Source organism: Myotis daubentonii, chromosome 5 (genome assembly GCF_963259705.1).
Source record: "Myotis daubentonii chromosome 5, mMyoDau2.1, whole genome shotgun sequence".
Taxonomy (NCBI): Eukaryota; Metazoa; Chordata; class Mammalia; order Chiroptera; family Vespertilionidae; genus Myotis; species Myotis daubentonii.
The window spans coordinates 84,528,271-84,545,601 of NC_081844.1; the positions used below are offsets into that span (position 1 = coordinate 84,528,271).

The 17,331-nt window shown below is 46.3% G+C and overlaps 1 protein-coding gene and 1 long non-coding RNA gene across 6 annotated transcripts in view; both read right to left on the minus strand.

Moving 5' to 3' along the window:
* Window positions 1-17,331, minus strand: part of LOC132235798 (uncharacterized) — a 458,887-nt gene that overhangs the window by 44,025 nt on the left and 397,531 nt on the right. The gene's annotated exons all lie outside the window — the stretch shown is intronic.
* FGF1 (fibroblast growth factor 1) overlaps window positions 1-17,331 on the minus strand; it is a 90,295-nt gene that overhangs the window by 5,413 nt on the left and 67,551 nt on the right. For all 5 annotated transcript variants that reach the window (XM_059698743.1, XM_059698742.1, XM_059698745.1 and 2 more), the window contains exons 2-3: window positions 16,633-16,835; window positions 1,903-2,006 (exon numbers count right to left, since the gene is read on the minus strand). In XM_059698743.1, the coding sequence (XP_059554726.1) occupies window positions 1,903-2,006; window positions 16,633-16,801 (273 nt within the window). In that variant the 5' untranslated portion in view covers window positions 16,802-16,835. The remainder of the gene's footprint in view (window positions 1-1,902; window positions 2,007-16,632; window positions 16,836-17,331) is intronic.

Here is a 17,331-nt window from a genome sequence, read left to right on the forward strand (position 1 = left end):
AGCTCTGAGATATGTTAGAACTTGTCCTTATCAATGGGAATATAAAAATGTTGATGCCTCATATATGAAGATCACCGTCTGAATATTTTAGGTGAATTACAGTGACGGCCAGGATGATGGGGGTTGGGGGGTAGGGGGTGTTTGGAGCCTAGAGAAAATCAGATTTGAGGAGTCTCCCCCAATATTTTTATATGAGTAACAGAAAGTTATAAACATCAAAACTGATTTAAAGGAGGAAAAAGCCATAAAACTAACATATAACCTATGAAATAATGAGGGCAAGGGATGTATAAACTGAATGTTTCATAGCCACTATTGATGGAGCGTCTCCCGTGAGCCAGTCACGCTGGTAGGCGGGTCTGTTCATTGTCTCCCTGCGGCCTCTCAGCCCTATATGCGGGTGGGTACTGTCCATTACTGTCCTCATCTTAGACAAGGCTCAAAAGGGGAGTAACTTGCCAAAGTGGCAGAGGCATGAGATTCAATTATGAGCCTGCAAGTGAATGACTGATTGGTCAATTGATTTTATTACCAATTGGAAGAACTACCTTAAAACACACACCACCTATTCCCTATATAGCAGCCACTGCCTGGCTCCAAACCCTTTAAAGCTGTCCCACTTGATCTGTATTTCAGTAAACAGCTTAGTAGAGGCTACCTGTAACTGATGATCCCATCTCCCGACCCCTAGGGGAGCATGAAAAAAGCTGAACTGCATTCACATCCCAAATTCTGGCTGATGATGGCTTCAAGAGAGGGTTTCCCGTGCCCACTGCCTCTTGACAATTCAATATAAGTTAAAGGGAGCCCCAGACTAAACCCCGCCCCCCCCCCATGCCTTCCTGTAGACATGCTAATCTTAATAAAAAGGAAGAAAGGAGTTTGGTTTGGGCTATGAGTTAACAGCCAAGCCTTAATTATCAGTTGTTAGGATACAGAGAAAGGGTCATTGAAATCCAGAAATAATTTCATTGGCTGCAGCTCTCTTTCTTATCAAATCTTTTTTTTTTTTATTAATATGTTTTATTGATTTTTTACAGAGAGGAAGGGAGGAGGATAGAGAGTTAGAAACATCGATGAGAGAGAAACATCGACCAGCTGCCTCCTACACACCTCCTACTGGGGATGTGCCCGCAACCAAGGTACATGCCCTTGAAGGGAATCAAACCTGGGACCTTCCAGTCCGAAAGCCAATGCTCTATCCACTGAGCCAAACCGGCTAGGGCTCTCATCAGATCTTTTACCAGAGATACCAGTAAGGGAAAAATCAGATTTCCTCTGTTTCTGTTCCTTTCTCACAAAGACCACCATTAACAGAGTCAAACCTATATAAAGCACTAACCAGAAGAGGGATGGAGAAGGCGATGCAGAGGATGTTAGCTACTGAGTAAATTCTTTGTGTCTCTCAAGGGCAGGGTTGTGGTTAGACACAGGAGGCATTTGATAAATGTTTGTACAATTGGGCTATTAAATGTTTTATTTAGGAGACCCTTTCAAAGTGTTGTGTGTGACATGGTCACTGCGAGGATCTGGGCTCTGCAGTTCTTATAAAAAGCACAGGGGACACGCCTATAACATGTAGTGGGGACTCAAGAAAGATTTTGGAATGCATAAGTGAAGTGGAACTAGGTATTCTGAGATGAGTGATGGATGACTTACCAAAATTTCAATCAATGTCTCCTCTATGTGATAATACGTTTGAGTATTTTGAGAGAATACCGCAAGAAACTCTTTTATGTTTGTGCCTAAAATAAGGCAGGGTAGAGGGCGGGAATCCTACTGGAAAAAAAATAACAAACAGAGACTAATTGTTGCTTTATAGTGTGTATCACTCAACATAACAAGATTTCTGGAAACCTCAAACCTTGGCCGAGTCTGGAAGCTTGTCAGCCTCATACTTACTGAGCCGTACAAAAGCCCGTCGGAGTCCATGGCCAAGTACTGGCCACTCTCGGTGCTCTTTATATACACCTCCCCCACGCTTTCCGCACTGAGCTGCAGCTGAACTGGAATAAAAATAACACAAGCAAAAGTAAATAAACACCAGGCCTTTGCCAACAGGGCCTGGCGGCCAGGACAGTTAGCCACGGAAAATTCTGCTCATTCATTTCAGAGCCTCAAGGATGAGCCTCAGATTAATCAAAACATAGAAATACAGTTCCTTTTTCTTTGCCCTCCAAAGAAAGCGGTCCACTGGGAATCATGTTCTTGAGAGAAGGAGAGATGAAGCAGGGGCGCCCACCCATCCCCGTTTGTTACAAAATCACCTGGGGTGCACTTTTCACGGAGCCTCACTCCTTGCTCTGTCTTTGTCACCTGGAGGGAGATAACCATGGGAGGAAGCGATGCGGGGTGCTGTAGAGTGGGCCACTGGGCAGCCTGAGTGTGTTCCACCTCAGTTGTCAGCCTGCTTTGGGGGTATCTTTTTACAGCCTGGGCCTTCTAGGAATAGGAGCTTCTTGTGGACAGGTTGAGTCAACCCTCCATGCTCTGAGGCAACCCAGCTGGGTAGAGGCAGAGGGAAACCCTGGCTTCTCATTGGGAGAATGACCCACTTACCTGGAATTGCAGGGATACAAAACAGTGGTTCTTACCTGGGGGCCATTTTGGTATTCAGGGGACATTTGGCCATGTGTGGAGACCTTTTTGGTTGTCCCACCTGGAGTGGGATGGTACTATTAGCATCCAGAAGGCGGAAGTTTAGCAGCATCCCACAATGCGCAGGGAAGCCCTTCACAATAAGGAATTATTCAGCCCCAAAAGTCACTAGTGCCAAGGTTGAGAAACCTCGAGGTTGAGGGCAGGGATGTGAATTTCCCTGAGTTACTCTCTCCCCATTTACACCAACTGCCCACTGCTGGGTACCTAAATGGAGTCCAGTGTCATCTGATAATTATTCATTTGTCCATGGTAGCTGTGATGGTTCACACTTGGGAATCAGAATCAATTTTGGACTCTTCTGGACAATTCTTTGGTCATCAAAACGATCTCTATGACTAGGAGTGGAGTCTAGACCAGGGACCAGTGAGCACTCAGTGGTTGCACCAGAGGATGAGTTGGCCTCTCTGAGGCTCAGCTTTGTCAGAGGCCGAGGGGCCGGGGAAGCTGGAAAGAACACAGGGCTTTGGTTGGCCCATGTAGACCCCTAATGACTTTTTATTTTCCCTTTTTATTTAATTTCTTTGAATACGAATTATATTCTCATGTTTCAAATCTAGAAGCAATATAAGAGGAGACCGTGAAAAGTCTCCCTCACCTCATCTTAGCCTCCCATTTGCAACCAATGGGGATACAACAGTAAACAGGACAGATGAGACCCTTGTCCTTCCTCCCAGAACCTTCTCCTGGGGAGACGAAGACAACAAGGAAACCCCTCTGAGGTATATTTTAGGTGAATCCTTCTACTCAAATTTGGTGCATATGTGAGCAAATACATGTTTTGCCTCCTGCTTTTTTTTTTTTTTTTACACAAGTGGTAAGATACTAGACGCACAGTTCTGCAGGTTGGGTTTTTGTTTGTTTGGTTGGTTGGTTGATTTTCGGCTTAACAACTAATTGGAAATCTTTCCATTTCATTACTGAAGGATTTAACCTCACTCTTTTTTACCAGTTGAATTGTGTCCCATTATGTGGCTATACTATGATCATTAAACCACTTCCCTATTAATATGCCTGTATTTTCTCATTTCCCTGTTTTCACTTCAAGGGGGGATGCACAGTTACATTACCCTACTGAAGATGCAATTTTCTTGTCCTTGAAAGTCCTTGCTACAGAGACTCAGGTAAATGTAGTTTATCTGATTCATAAGAAGGAAAATGGAAGCCACGGACCTTCTTTCCCTCAGGTCCTCCTAACTTCAGTTGCTCTGAGAGAACAGGCCAAAGGGTCTCCATGTGACCTGGGCCCTCCCTCTTCTAGCTTCAGATCACACCACTCGTTTCATCCAGCAACTCCTTCAACACACCCAGCTCTTTGCCACTTCAGGATCTCTGCACGTGCTCTACCCTATGTCTGGCACCTTCTTCGCCCTGATACTCATAAAGTTGGCCCTTCTCCTCTTCCAGGCCTCAGCCTAACCCCCTCTCCTCAGAGAGGGCTTTCCCACCCAAATAGCCTATGACACGCTATGATACCCTTCCCACCCCCCACCTCACCATTCCTGCCACTGCCACTGCCACTGCCACCTTGGTCCCCACATCATCTTTTTCTGCCCCCTGTTTGTTTGTGTTTCCATGATACTTTATACAAAGTACAATTTTTTTTTAATCGCTTAGAGGGTTACTCATTTATTTCTGCCTCCCCAGGAGAATGTGCAGAAATCTTGTCTGGGAGAAAGGGCAGGGATCTTGTCTGTCCTGTTCCCAATGAGGTCTCCAGCACCTCACGCAGTGCCCTGCCCTCTGGGGACAGCTAGTATATATTTGTTGAATGAATAATGTTTTGCTAATATTTGCAGAGATGACTCTGCTGGTCCATCACCAATAAGCTGTGAGCTTTGAATTATGTTTCCAACAACACCTTGTAGAGTGAAGTAAGATGGGACCAAGTTGAGAGTTGTGAGGCTCAAGGCTTCTACCACCCACCCTCTGTGTGACCTTGGCCAAGCTATTTAACCTCTAGGCCACAGTCTCCTCACCAGTAAAATGAGAGGTATATGGATTCAGTCTCTACAGTTTTCCTAGCTCTAACAGTCTATGAAGCAAGTAAATATGGTTGATAGCAATACTGTATACAATAGGATATTATTGGCAATAAAAAGGAACAAAATACTGATGCATGCCACAACGTGGATGAACCTTGAAAACATGCTAAGTGGAAGAAGCCAATCACAGAGGACCACAGACTTTGTGATTCCATGTAAATGAAATGTTCAGAATAGGCAAACCCATAGAGACGGGAAGTAAATAGTGGTAGCCAGGGACTGGGGAGGGTAGTGGGGAGAGAGAAGGGAGAATTGTGGTTAGGAGGTCAAGGGCTTCTTTCTGAAGTGACAAAAATGTTCTCAAATTGATTGTGGAGATGGTTGAATACTCTGAATGTCAGAAAAACAACTGAATTGTTCACGTTAAATGGGTGAATTATATGGTATGTGAGTTTAATCTCAATAAAGCATTTAAATAAATTCCTCTGTGTTTTCGTTTATGGTTTTCAGAGAGCTTGCTATCAATTTCTCAACATAATCCTGTATGTTTAAGAGAGACCAATGGAGGGGGATAACCATTTATTACAGCTACAAGGTCCCAGGCAGAGAGCAGCCTAGTTTCTATCTTGGTATAGATAGTGTCAAATTAGAGTGTAGGCTCCATAGTCAAACTGCATGGATTTAAATTCTGGCTCAGCTGTGTGATCATGGGGCAAGGTATTTACCTCTGTTTCCTTATCTATAATGATAGCACCTGCTTCATGGAGTTGTGAGGATGAAATGATCCAATGCATGGAAAGTGCCCAGGACTAACTATCGTTTTCACTGTGCTTAGGTGACGTCATCGCTCCTCACAGCATCCCCTGGAGGAAGGTGGCACTGGCTCTGTCCTACAGGTGAGAAGACTTAAGCTTGGTGACAGCATGGTTTATCCAATGTGATACTTATAATCAGGGGTAAAACCATGAGCCATGTCTAAGCATTCCAAGTAGCCTGTTTTATCCTCTCTTTCATAAAACACATTGAGCTTCAGGTCTGGGAAACATTTGTCCAAATGAAGCTGTACTCACTCCCCTCATGGACTCCCTTGTGTTCAAGGTCAGACATGTGCAAGATGGCGGTGGTCATCCATGATCCCTTTTGTAGCCATAACATATGGAGTGACATTAGCCCCTGGGACTTTTTTCCATCGAGCATCCCCATTTGTCGGTATTTAGTTGAACGCATTATAGGTGCAACAGAAACCCCAAGGGGCAAATCCTTTTAGGTAATCAAAGAAGATGTTTTCTTAAAATAGACCTTATCTTTCAGAGCAGTGTTATGTTCACAGCAAAATTGAGCAGAAGGTACAGAGATTTCCCATATACCCCCTGCCCCCGCAAATGCATAGCCTCCACCACGATCAACATTCCCCACCAGAGTGGCACATTTGTCATGACCGATGAACCTGCATTGACACATTGTTATCACCTAGGAAGATTTTTATAAAGCTCTTGATTTCCTAGGTCATTTCTGTTCTATGCCTTAAATAGTTCCCATTCATCTTGCTGTGGGGTGAGCGAGTTGACTTTGCCGTCTGTGGAGTCCCCTTCTGGCTGTGTGAAGGCCTCACAGAGCAGGAGCCAGCGCTGCTTGGCACACAAGCCAGTTCTCGGCCATGAGCCCCAGCACCAGGGTTGTTACACTGGTGAGAGTTCGTCTCAAGAGTTTCCTCTGTAAATATTATTTCTCCAGGATGTCCAAGTTTCATAGCTCATTTTCACTGAATTTCTCTCTGGCTGAGTTTCCTAAACATATATCCTTCTGCAAGTAGGGCTGGCAGGAAGGAGTAACACCCAGCCCAAGCTACTCGTGTAACCGAACGACGAGGTGTCCAGCTCCCTAGTGTGACTTCATTCCAGTTTTCCAAGCCTACATCCTCCTGCAGTTGCTGCCAAGGAAGAGTGGGAAGGAGAGAGCATGAGAAAGGGGCTCAGAAAGAGGGAGGAGCTGGCCACACAGCCTGGCTGTAGCCAAGCGGAGCTCCTCCCTCTTGGAGCCAAGGGGAAAGCCATTCAGTTAACACAGATTCATTAACCTTCTGTGGTGTGCTGGGAACTGAGCTCAATGCCGGACAATGGCCCTGCCTTCAGGAGCTGATGCCCAGTTAGGGGTACAGATGATCCTATGAATGATAAAACAACACAATGGCAAAAAAAAAAAAACACCAACCCACTTGTTTTTGAGCTAAAAGCAAACAGAAGTACGGCAACTACAACAAAAACTCTCCCCTATTCTCTCATTTATATATATACTAGAGGCCCGGTGCATGAATTCGTGTATGGGTGGGGCCCGGCTGGCCTGGCCCTGATTGGGGCTGACTGGGCCAGGCTGGCCAGGAGGAGGAGACGCGGGAGGTTGGCTGGCTGGCCAGCCCTGCCCCTGATCAGGGTGGAGGGGGGGCGATCGGGGGTGGGGCCAGCCCCTCCCCCTGGTCAAACTCTGGTCAAACTCCCGTTTGAGGAGACAATTTGCATATTACCCATTTATTATATAGGATATAATTTTCTTCCAAGGAGAAGCAGAAAATTATATACAGTGAAAAGAGCAAATTACAAAATAATATTTAGCCCTGGCTAGTGTGGATCAGTTGGTTGGGCGCTGTTCCATGCATCAAAAGGTTTCCAGTTCAATTCCCAGTTAGGGCACATGCCCAGGTTGCTGCGGCTCGATCCCTGGTAGGGAGCATGCAGGAGGCAGCCAATTGATGTTTTGCTCTCAAATTGATGTTTTTCTCTCTCTCCCTCTCCCATCCTCTCTCTCTAAAATCAATAAAAATGTTTTTAAAAATAATATTTATAGTACATCCTTAATGAAAATTTTATGAAAAATACAAAACAATGTGCATAGCTCATGAATATATATGGAGTAAAATAGAAAAATGTGCCCCAGATACAGATCAAGTTCATATGCAGCAGCTCTGGGAAGGATAAGACTGGGGAGGGGAGTAGAGGGAACTTCCCTTTCATCCTAACTCTTCATTTCTTTTGTTTGTTTGTTTATTAATCCTCACCCAAGGATATTTTTCCATTGATTTTTTAGAAAGAGTGGAAGAGAGGGGAAGAGACAGAGAGAGAAAAACATCAATGTGAGAGAAACACATCGATTGGTTGCCTGGACAGGGGCCAGGGATTGAGCCTACAACCGAGGTATGAGCTCTTGACCAGAATTGAACCCAAGACCCTTCAGTCCTTTGGCCAAAGCTCTAGCCACTGAGCCAAACTGACCAGGGCCTACCTCTTCATTTCTTTAAAAACACAATTCTGAGGCAAGAACAGCCAGCTGGTAACACTGGTTAACTCTGGGTGATGGGGCTGCGGGTGCTGGTAGAATTCTCCTTTGTACTTTTGAGGGGATGATTCACATAGGAATCCCAGTTCTCAGTCAATGGGCAAACACTGAGCGCTGGCCAACACTTCCATTTCTTGCTCCCGATGACCCCTGTGATGCTCCAGGACCCAGCTCAGGCTTGACCCCAGGGACCATCTAGTTCTAAACATAGGAACCCATAAAGGTGAGTCTCATGCAGGCAGTCAGGGCCCAGGAAGGCTGGTGAGGCAGGACAGGGGTGAGGGACCACCGAAGCCACACCTTTCTGCTCAGTTTCCTTTTCCAGCACCTTCTACCAGGTTAGCACCAGAGCAGGGAGGAGCCACTCCTCTTCATCCCATCGGGGGAGCTAGGACTTGCTATCTGTGCGCAGGAAGGTCGGTGGCTCTAAAGCACCCCAAGCCTGAAGGGGCGAGTACTTTTTGAAAAATGATACGTCACTGAGTCCATAGTCTCCTTATTGTTCCCCAGTTCTGACCTGGGGCCCGCGACTTTGACTTAGCTGGAGACCTGCAAAGCACTATTTGAAAAGGTACTCTTGTGTGAGACATAAATTTCTTAAAGGAATCCAGTTTACACAGCGTTGCAAAAATGTGCTGTAAGAAGGTGGGAGATGTTTGCTTGGTGGATTTGTGACCATATCGTCAATAGAATCCAGAGTCCTGCTCCCTTGCTAGGAATAAATACATGAGGGTGTGCAGGTGTGGGAGTGGCCTGTCTGTCAAAAATAAATGTCAATCGGCTGCAATGTGCAAGATCGCCTTGTGGATCGTGCCCCTCCCTGTCCCCTGTGCATCGTTGGAACTGCTTCATGGATCTTTACTTAGAGGAACCTACGGAAAGGTTCTCTCTTCTGCTCCCCAGAGCCTTCCATTAGCTCTTAGCGATAGTTTATTTGCAGTAAGATGTGTGACTCCTACTTTCCAAGGACAGAAAGGAAAAGGTGTTAGGAGCCTGTCGGCGCCTAAAGAAGTGAGTTCTTGGGACCCTGCACCTGGTGTCTCAGCCCCAGGCTGCCCTCACCCTCACCTTCCTGCCCCGTTCTAGAAATTTTAAAAAATGAGATCACAACTGGTGCCGTTAGTGAGACAAACGCCGAGGGAAGTGTTGCTTCTGCAGCTCCGTGGCCTGTGAGCCCGCTTTCCACTTCTCTCCAACGAGAGGCCAAAAGAGATTATGTGCCTGGTTTATTCTGGGTTGAGACTTCCTGTCCTTTGCCATGTTTACCCAAAGTGAGGTCAGCCTCATTCAGAGCTCTGTGAGGTTGTTTTATGTCAGTGGCATTTATAATTAAAGCGTAGCCACAAGCCGGGCTCCGCAAAACATTAGAGAAAGACGGTGAAGAAGAAGAAAAAAAAATGGAGTTTATGGGAAAAAAATTCCAGTGGTTTGGAATACATATATATCTGAAAAAGGCTTTTCTTAGTGTGTCAAGGCGTCTGCTTCCCCTTTTAGGGTCTGAAAGGGGTGCCTGGAAAATTTGGTTACAGTCCATGGACTGTGCGATATTAAAAAAAAGAAGTTTATTTAGAAAAATCCCTCCCGCGTAACCAGATAAGGGGTGCACGGGGAGGAGGGGCAGGGAGCCTTCTGGCATCACATCGACCAAGGTGAGAACCCCGCTGGGAGAGCTCTCTGCCTGGCAGGGGGTCGCTGTGTCCGCGCTGGTCACGTGAAAAGCTACCTTGATTTCCAGCCCGACCTGGGGGCCAGCGAAGTGCCTTTCCCGGTAGGTGCCGCCCTGGCAACCCCCCCCCCCCCCAGGAAGGAAGTCTGGCTGCCTGGAAAATGGGGGCGGGCGGGTTTCACCGGAGAGAGGGAGTCTGCCCTTTGGAAAGGGCTGCACAGTGAAGTAGCATTCTTTGGACCTGCCAACTACCCTAGTGCCTTTAGGATGTGGTTTGATTTATAAATATTTGATTGGCACACACTTTGCTCAGAACATTTCCATCTGTGTGGCGAGCGGTGCCGGTAAGCCTGCTCCCCACGCAGCCTCTGCCATGCTCTTGCTCGGGAGGCGAGGGGTGCAGGCTGCAGGCGGAGGCGGAGGCTTTGGGATTCCCTTGAGCTTGGGATCTCCAGTGAGGTTCCCCTTAGGAGTCCCATCCAGGACGAAGTCATGGTCCCCGTCACCAGGCAGAAAACTCTAGCAGGAGGAGTGGAATCAGACACGGAGCTGTCGCTGCTTTCATGGAGATGCTTGCTCTGCGGGAGAGGGTACCCGAACAGAGCTTGCTGGGTCAGTCTGGGCACATGAGACCCACATGCCAGGCCTTGGGAGTGCCAAACCTCGACAGTCTCAGAGACACTGAGAGGAAGAGTCACCCTCGGTCTAGCGAGCAAGCACAGCAGTTATTCACTTAACAGTCTTCAAAGATCAGATGGTGAGAGGAGGAAGGCCGGGGGCCCTCAGGGATGAGGACGAGGAGTGTGTACACACTTTTACAAACATCATCACACTTAAAATCCCTACTTTCTTATGAGATGGGTACCCTTGTCATCCTTGTTACTTTAAAATTTGAATTTGTTAATTTAAGTATAGTTCCTATACAATATTACATTAGGTATATTATTTTGAGGTGTACAATATAGTGATGTGACATTTTTATACCTTACAATGTGATCACTCCACTAATTCTAGTGATCATCTGGCACTGTATAAGCTTATCACAATAGTATTGATTATACTTCCCTTTACCTTTATCACCCATCCCGCCATCCCCCTCCTTTCTGGTAACCATCCCTTTCCTCTCTTTTTCAATGAGTCTGTTTTTGCTTTGTTTGTTCATTTGTTTTGTTTTGTTGATTCCGCATATAAGTGAAACCCTACAGTATTTGCCTGTCCTTGTCTGACTTATTTCACTTAGCATGGTACTTTCTAGATCCATCTATGTTGTCACAAATGGCAAAGTTTCATTCTTTTTTTATTGCTATGTAATGTTCCATTGCATATATGTACCACATCTTTATCCATTCATCTATCTGTGGGCACCTAGGTTGCCTCCATACCTTGGCTATGGTGAATAACGCTGCAGTGAGCATGGAGGTGCATGTATCTTTTTGAATTAGTGCTTTTGTTTTCCTTTGGATAAAAATCTGGAAATGGAATTGCTGGGTTATATGGTATATCTATTTTTAGTTTTTTGGGGAATCTCAATACTTTTCCATAGTGGCTGCACCAATTTACACCACCAATAGTGCATAAGGGTTCTCTTTTCTTTACATTCTCGCTAATGCATGTTATTTGTTGACTTTTTGATTACAGCCGTTCTGACTGGTGTGAAATGACACCTCATTGTGGTTTTAATTTGCATTTTTCTGGTGATTAGTGATGTTGAGCTTCTTTTCATATGTCTGTTGGCCATCTACATGTCTTCTTTGGAGAAATGTCTATTCGTGTCCTCTCCCCATTTGTTTTTAAATCAGATTGTTTATTTTTTGTTATTGAGTTATATGAGTTTCTTATTTATTTTGGATATCTACCCTTATCAGATATATTATTAGTGAATACATTCTCCCGTTCAGTGGGTTGTCTTTTAGTTTTGCGGATGGTTTTGTCATCCTTGTTTTTAAAATAAGGAAACTAATGAACATGGAGAGGAGGTGACATCCTCAAGGTGACATGGAACTAATAAGTAGTGATGGGACCTGCGCCTACACCCATCTGACCCACATGACAGGCTGTGTGAATCCAGTATGTTTATTTAATATGTTTGTGGGGCAAGACCAGTGTCATGGTGTTGATGTCGGGGCAGCAGTGGCATATGGAGAGAGCCTTAATCATAAAGAGCCTTAATCATAAAGATTCTGTGCGGAGCTTTCCCAGTTACTTGCTGGTCATGGGCCCTGTTAGCTCTGTGTTCGTTCACTGAATGATGATAATTTGTAACCTCACGGGCTTCTAGCTAGGCAGAAACAAAAGAATCTAGTGCAGAGCCTGGCCCTTCCAGGTGCTCAATTGGCATTTATAGAATGCTAGTGGCCCGGTGCATGAATTCATGCACATTGAAAGGAAATTAATTAGAAGAATGTTTTAATATCACTATTCGCCCTTTCTCTTTAATAGAAGTGTCAACTAAATTCACAATCAACAATGAGAGATTGAAACACACACGTGCAATTGGCACCAGTGAGAGCTCTATATGTATCATGCATGTGCGAGTCAACTTAGCCTTTTATAGATATAGAATAAACTTGCTTAATTAGACCTGCTTTCTGATTTAGCTAAACTTTTTCCAGCCCAGTGAAGCACCCGAACTTCTCTTTCAGGTAATTGTCAGTAACACAGCAGTAAATATCATCACAAAGCAGATTATTATTGTAGATCATGCAGGGAGAACAAAGGGTAAAATATTTAACTGCAGCAGTGTTTGACTATATTCTGCACAGTGAGAAAACCTGAAGTCATTTTCAAGGTCCACCATTTCTTACTTCTTTTCAGTCAGGTGAAGTTTCTAAGCTTTCTAAATCTCTGTTTTCTGGCTAATGAAAATAGGATTCCACAGAGTCTCCTGTCTACCTACTCCAGGACTTCTGTGAGGATCAAATGAGATGAGGCACATGAAAATGCTTCACAGACATTTGGTTAAAGTGTAAAATGTTTCCACCTGGCTATAAAGCAAATCGTGTTCGTGGGCTGAAGAAACTGCAAGGAGGCTAGTTGCTAGAGAGAGGAAGCTGGGTGTTGCTACGTGATGTCATTACCTGAAGCCCACAGTGACCGTTTCTGGGCTGGGCTGGGGGCCGCATTTTGTGCCATGGGGTCTTGGCAGCGTTGGCTGCAGTTTGGTGGAGTGTCGCTCTGGGGTGGTGGTAGGGCCTGTGTCCCACTTGGGGGAAGCTGAGTGTTGGTTTGTCTGCGCCAGATGCATGGTGCTGGCTAGTGCACATCATGGCAGCTCCTGCGTTGAGCATCTGCCCCCTGGTGGTCAGTGCATATCCTCGTGACCAGTCAGGCGGTAGTAGCGACACTTAGCACATTAGCCTTTTATTATATAGATATTGTGGAATTTGGATCTACCTACCTCCAATGCAGTTCATTCACTAGTCAAATTAATGTTTATTGGACATTATATTAACTGTCAGACAATGTGCTAGCCACTGAAATTGCATTGTTGGACTCTAAGTCCTCATCCACATGGGGGAGAAAACCATTAAATAGTCACACAGTTAAATGTGGAATTACAACTCTAAGGAGAGCTGCCTGGTGCACAAGGCACTCTCCGATGTCTTTCCCTGCACCTGTTCTTCTTCCAGGATCCTCCCTCTCCTGGTGACATCTCCATTTACCCATCTCCCAAAGGAAAGTCCTGGGAGTCAACATGAATTTTCTGACAACCAGCACCCATGCCCCTTCTCACAGTGGGCAGTTCTTGCTCTCTGCATTTTCCTAGCATTTGGAATATGGTAATGGAACTAGTGCTCACAGCCCATAGGGGTACCTGCCCACCATGTAACGTGAGGAGTTGTAAAGGGGCAAACCAAAACGTCTTCTCTACAGGCCCGAGATCCCCACCAGTGGAGACATTCCACTCAGGGCTGCATTACCAAGGCCTGTGCACAAGCACCCCTTGTAGGGTCATGCCACTCCAGGAGGGGCCCTGTGTGAGTACTTGGGGACTTATTCTCCTGGAGGTAGAAGACCAATTTTGAAAACTTCCCAATTTTGCCCAAGGCAGATCCGCTGGTTGGGGCAAAGAGAAGCTGTGAAAGGAGTAGGCAGGCCTACAGTTCTATCTTGCATGATTTATGTAGATGTATTTAAATATTTGATTGGCTTTTAGAAATCATTCTTCCCGAGGGAAGTCTTAGAATGTGACTCTACCTGTGACTCTAATCATGCTCAAACTAATGACCAAGGGATATTAATCATCCCCTCACTAGACTGTGCTAATCAGTTAGTCAGGGATCATCCACTCCATGCCTGTCCAGATTAATTATGTTTCTGAATAACAATCCTTGAAATTCACAAGGGTTGTGGCAGTACCGCCACTGGGCAGAAGAGGGCGACGTAACCACATTCAGCAGGTGCATTCAAGCCAGGGAGTCCTCTGGGCTGCTGGATCTCATGAGTTTTCAGCCTTGTCAAGTACTCATGGCAGTGTTATGATTCCCATTCTATAGGTGGGGAGACTGAGTCTCAATATGTTCCACAAGGTCAGACAGCTGAAAACACCGAAGATATCTAAAGTTCCAGATGGGAGGGGATGTTTGGAAGGGTCATGGGGCTGGGGGCTCAAAGCTGCCTTTGCAGAGCACTTGATGCAAAATGGGGAGAACGGTAACTGCCCAGTGCTGCTCCAGTTAAGGGGCAACGCAGGAATGTGAACTCAGCTTTCTGACTGTTAATCCCAGGCCCCCGGCTCTGCCAAGGGTGTGTAGATTATCCAGTTCTCCCGGCACTGACAGGTACAGAACCACTCACCCCACCGACTCTGATTTCTGTCCTCCTTGACCTTTGTTCTTAGTCCTAGAATCAGTAAATAGGCCAACACACCAACTCTGCATGTTGCCAGAAAGGCATTGAATCAAAACCTGAAATTAGACCTCCTGGCCTTCCTGGAAGGCAGTATGTTTGAAGAGAAAAAAACGAGGGAAGGCCCTAAGTATTACACTGGATTTCCACATGCTGGGTCAGTTATACGTAAATCTTGATGATGATGACAACAATAGCAATATTAACCAACATGTGCTTACTCTCAGCCAAGGGACTGTGCCGAGAATTTTCACCACATTATCTCATTTAATCCTCTCAAGAAACCTGTGAGGCAAGAACTCTTATTTTATAAGTGAGAAGACTGAGGCAGAAAGGTCAAGTCACTTGCCCATGTTCACTTGCCAAATAGTTAACCCAGCATTACTTGTAGGCAGACCTCCTCATACACACCCTAAGGCTCCCTTATGCTGCATTCCAAGGGCCCTGGCATCTTCGGTGAGGCGACTGGGTCCTCAGCACTATTCAGAGGTCCCGGTATTACCCACTCAGAGTGCAGTCTCTATGTGGATGATGGAATGACAGCAATGAGGACATATGCCATTTGCACAGAAATTCCAGCACGTGGAAGTTGTCATTGTCACCTCTCAGAATTCAAGGTTTCCCGAAGCAGCCAGCTTAACCCAGAGGACTGCTTCACCAAGGTTATCTTTCCCCTGAGAGTCTGAGGACCAGAGAGCATTTCCATTGGTTCAGAAAACTAGTAAAACTTATTAGAAATGTTAAAACCTTAGAGAATTAAAGCTCATTCCCCTTATGTTGAGTGGGGCAGATCACACAAATTGTGTAACTTGCCTTACACCACAGATTCCAGTCTAAGTCGACTTATTGTCAGTAAATGTTGCTTCTGTACAGTTGGCATACTAAACAGAGTCGTTTTCGCCCCACTCTGGTGCCTATTTTTCATTGAGGATCAGGCATTCAGAAGGCCCATTTGAAGACAAGCCATCAAAACAAGGCCCAATACATCTAACTCTGCAGCTGCAAGCCCCAACCTCAGCCTTCCTGCTCCTCACCTCAAGGTGGCTGGGAGGGAAGGGACAATGCCAATTGGTTCATAAATGCCAGCTTCCCTCCCCACTGCCTACTCATCTGAGGGTAGAGAGCGAGCACAGTGCAGTGGTCATTTGTACTTAGATCCTGCTGCATGAGGCATTTTCCATGAATAATGAAGACTATCTGATACATAAACCATCACATCAAAACCAGTGATGTGCGTTCCATTAAAAAAAAATTTTTTTTCCTCTTAAAGATTTTGAATTGATTTTTAGGGAGAGAGGAAGGGAGAGAAAGAGATACATCAATGTGAGAGAGAAACATCAATCAGCTGCCTCCTGCACACCCTGCTACTGGGGATTGAGCAACTCCGGCGTGTGCCCTGACCAGCAACCTTTCAGTGCACAGGACAATGGCCAACCAACTGAGCCACAGCGGCTCAACCTGTGCATTCCATGCAAAAGCCATCCTATGGAACATTACTCTCCGCCTGTGCTATATTCCGTGTCTCCTAATTTCATCCAGACTTTCCTTCTCCTGATTCGTGACACGTTTGGCCCTGTTGACCCTCTTTGCAGGGACCAGATCTGACTTTTGCCTTCTCTGCAACATCTAATGCTTCCGTGGTAACTCAGGGAATTCCGATTACATCACAGAGGCCCCCGACACCTAATATCAACACGCACCAACACCTGAACTACTAAAGTGGAAGGAAGACATTTTTATTCTTAGATCGTCAAGAAGATTCTTTTCTCCGGAGTTATCCATACCGTCTGAGAGCTGGGCTGGCAGGAAAGCCCGGAAGAGATGCTCAGCTTTTGGCTCGAATCTCTCCGGCTCTCATTTCTATAAGGTCTGGAGAATGACTTTACCCCGCCCGTTACCACAACCACATCTGCACGATATGCAGAGCGGAAGCTGCATAATTTATGAGGTGCAAGCTACGATTCAAACCAGGATTTCACAAACCAGTCCCAGTGGAAAGGTAACGCGGAGAGTCGGTAAACTTGAACCTGAGCCCATGTCTTCGTGCGAGGTTTACCCGCCCCGCCCCATGCGGCTCTTCCCCACCCTTGCCTAAGGAAGACACCAGGAAGGGGAGGGGCTCAAGAAGGATGCCTGGGTGCTTACTGTGCTGGTCGCTCCTGTCCCTCGTCCCGTCCACGGTGCCGTCTGGGAGGATCCGCAGGAAGTGGCCTCCGTTGCTGCAGTAGAGAAGCTTGGGCTTCTTGTAGTTCTCCAGAGGCAGATTGAACCTCTCGGTCAGGGCCGTGAACGTGGTGACTTCCCCCTCAGCCATGGCTCAGCCGCTGCCGGTTAGGGTGCTCTCAGGGCTGTAAGAAATTGAACCAACCTGGAGGACGCTCTTCCAGCAAAGGCGCAACGTACAGGCAGGGAAAGGGAGCCTGGGGGGCAGGGCTCTGGTCGGCTGGGAACCACAGACTGGCCAGGTGATGCCCACAGCAATGGGCCAGTGTGGTGGCGGGCGGCTAAGGAAGGATAGTCCTGGCAGGGGAGGGATTGCCTGGCCATTTCTCACTTCCAATTGGTCACGGCTTTGGATCAAGCTGTGTGATTTTTAGAACTTTAAATTTAATCATTTGGCCAAGGGAAAAGAAAATAATGTGTTGGTCCCTCCTTCTGATCCACACACATCCTCAAATTAAATACCGAAGTTGCACTAAAATAACCCCCAGGGTCTGGCTGGAACCCACAAAAGGCGAGAGGCCGGCGCTGAGGTTTTGCCCTCTATCCTCCCACGGTTTTGACTGGGCACCGCCAGGCCCAGGTGCAGAGATAGCAGAGAGCCCAGGCTCGGGACCTGGAGGA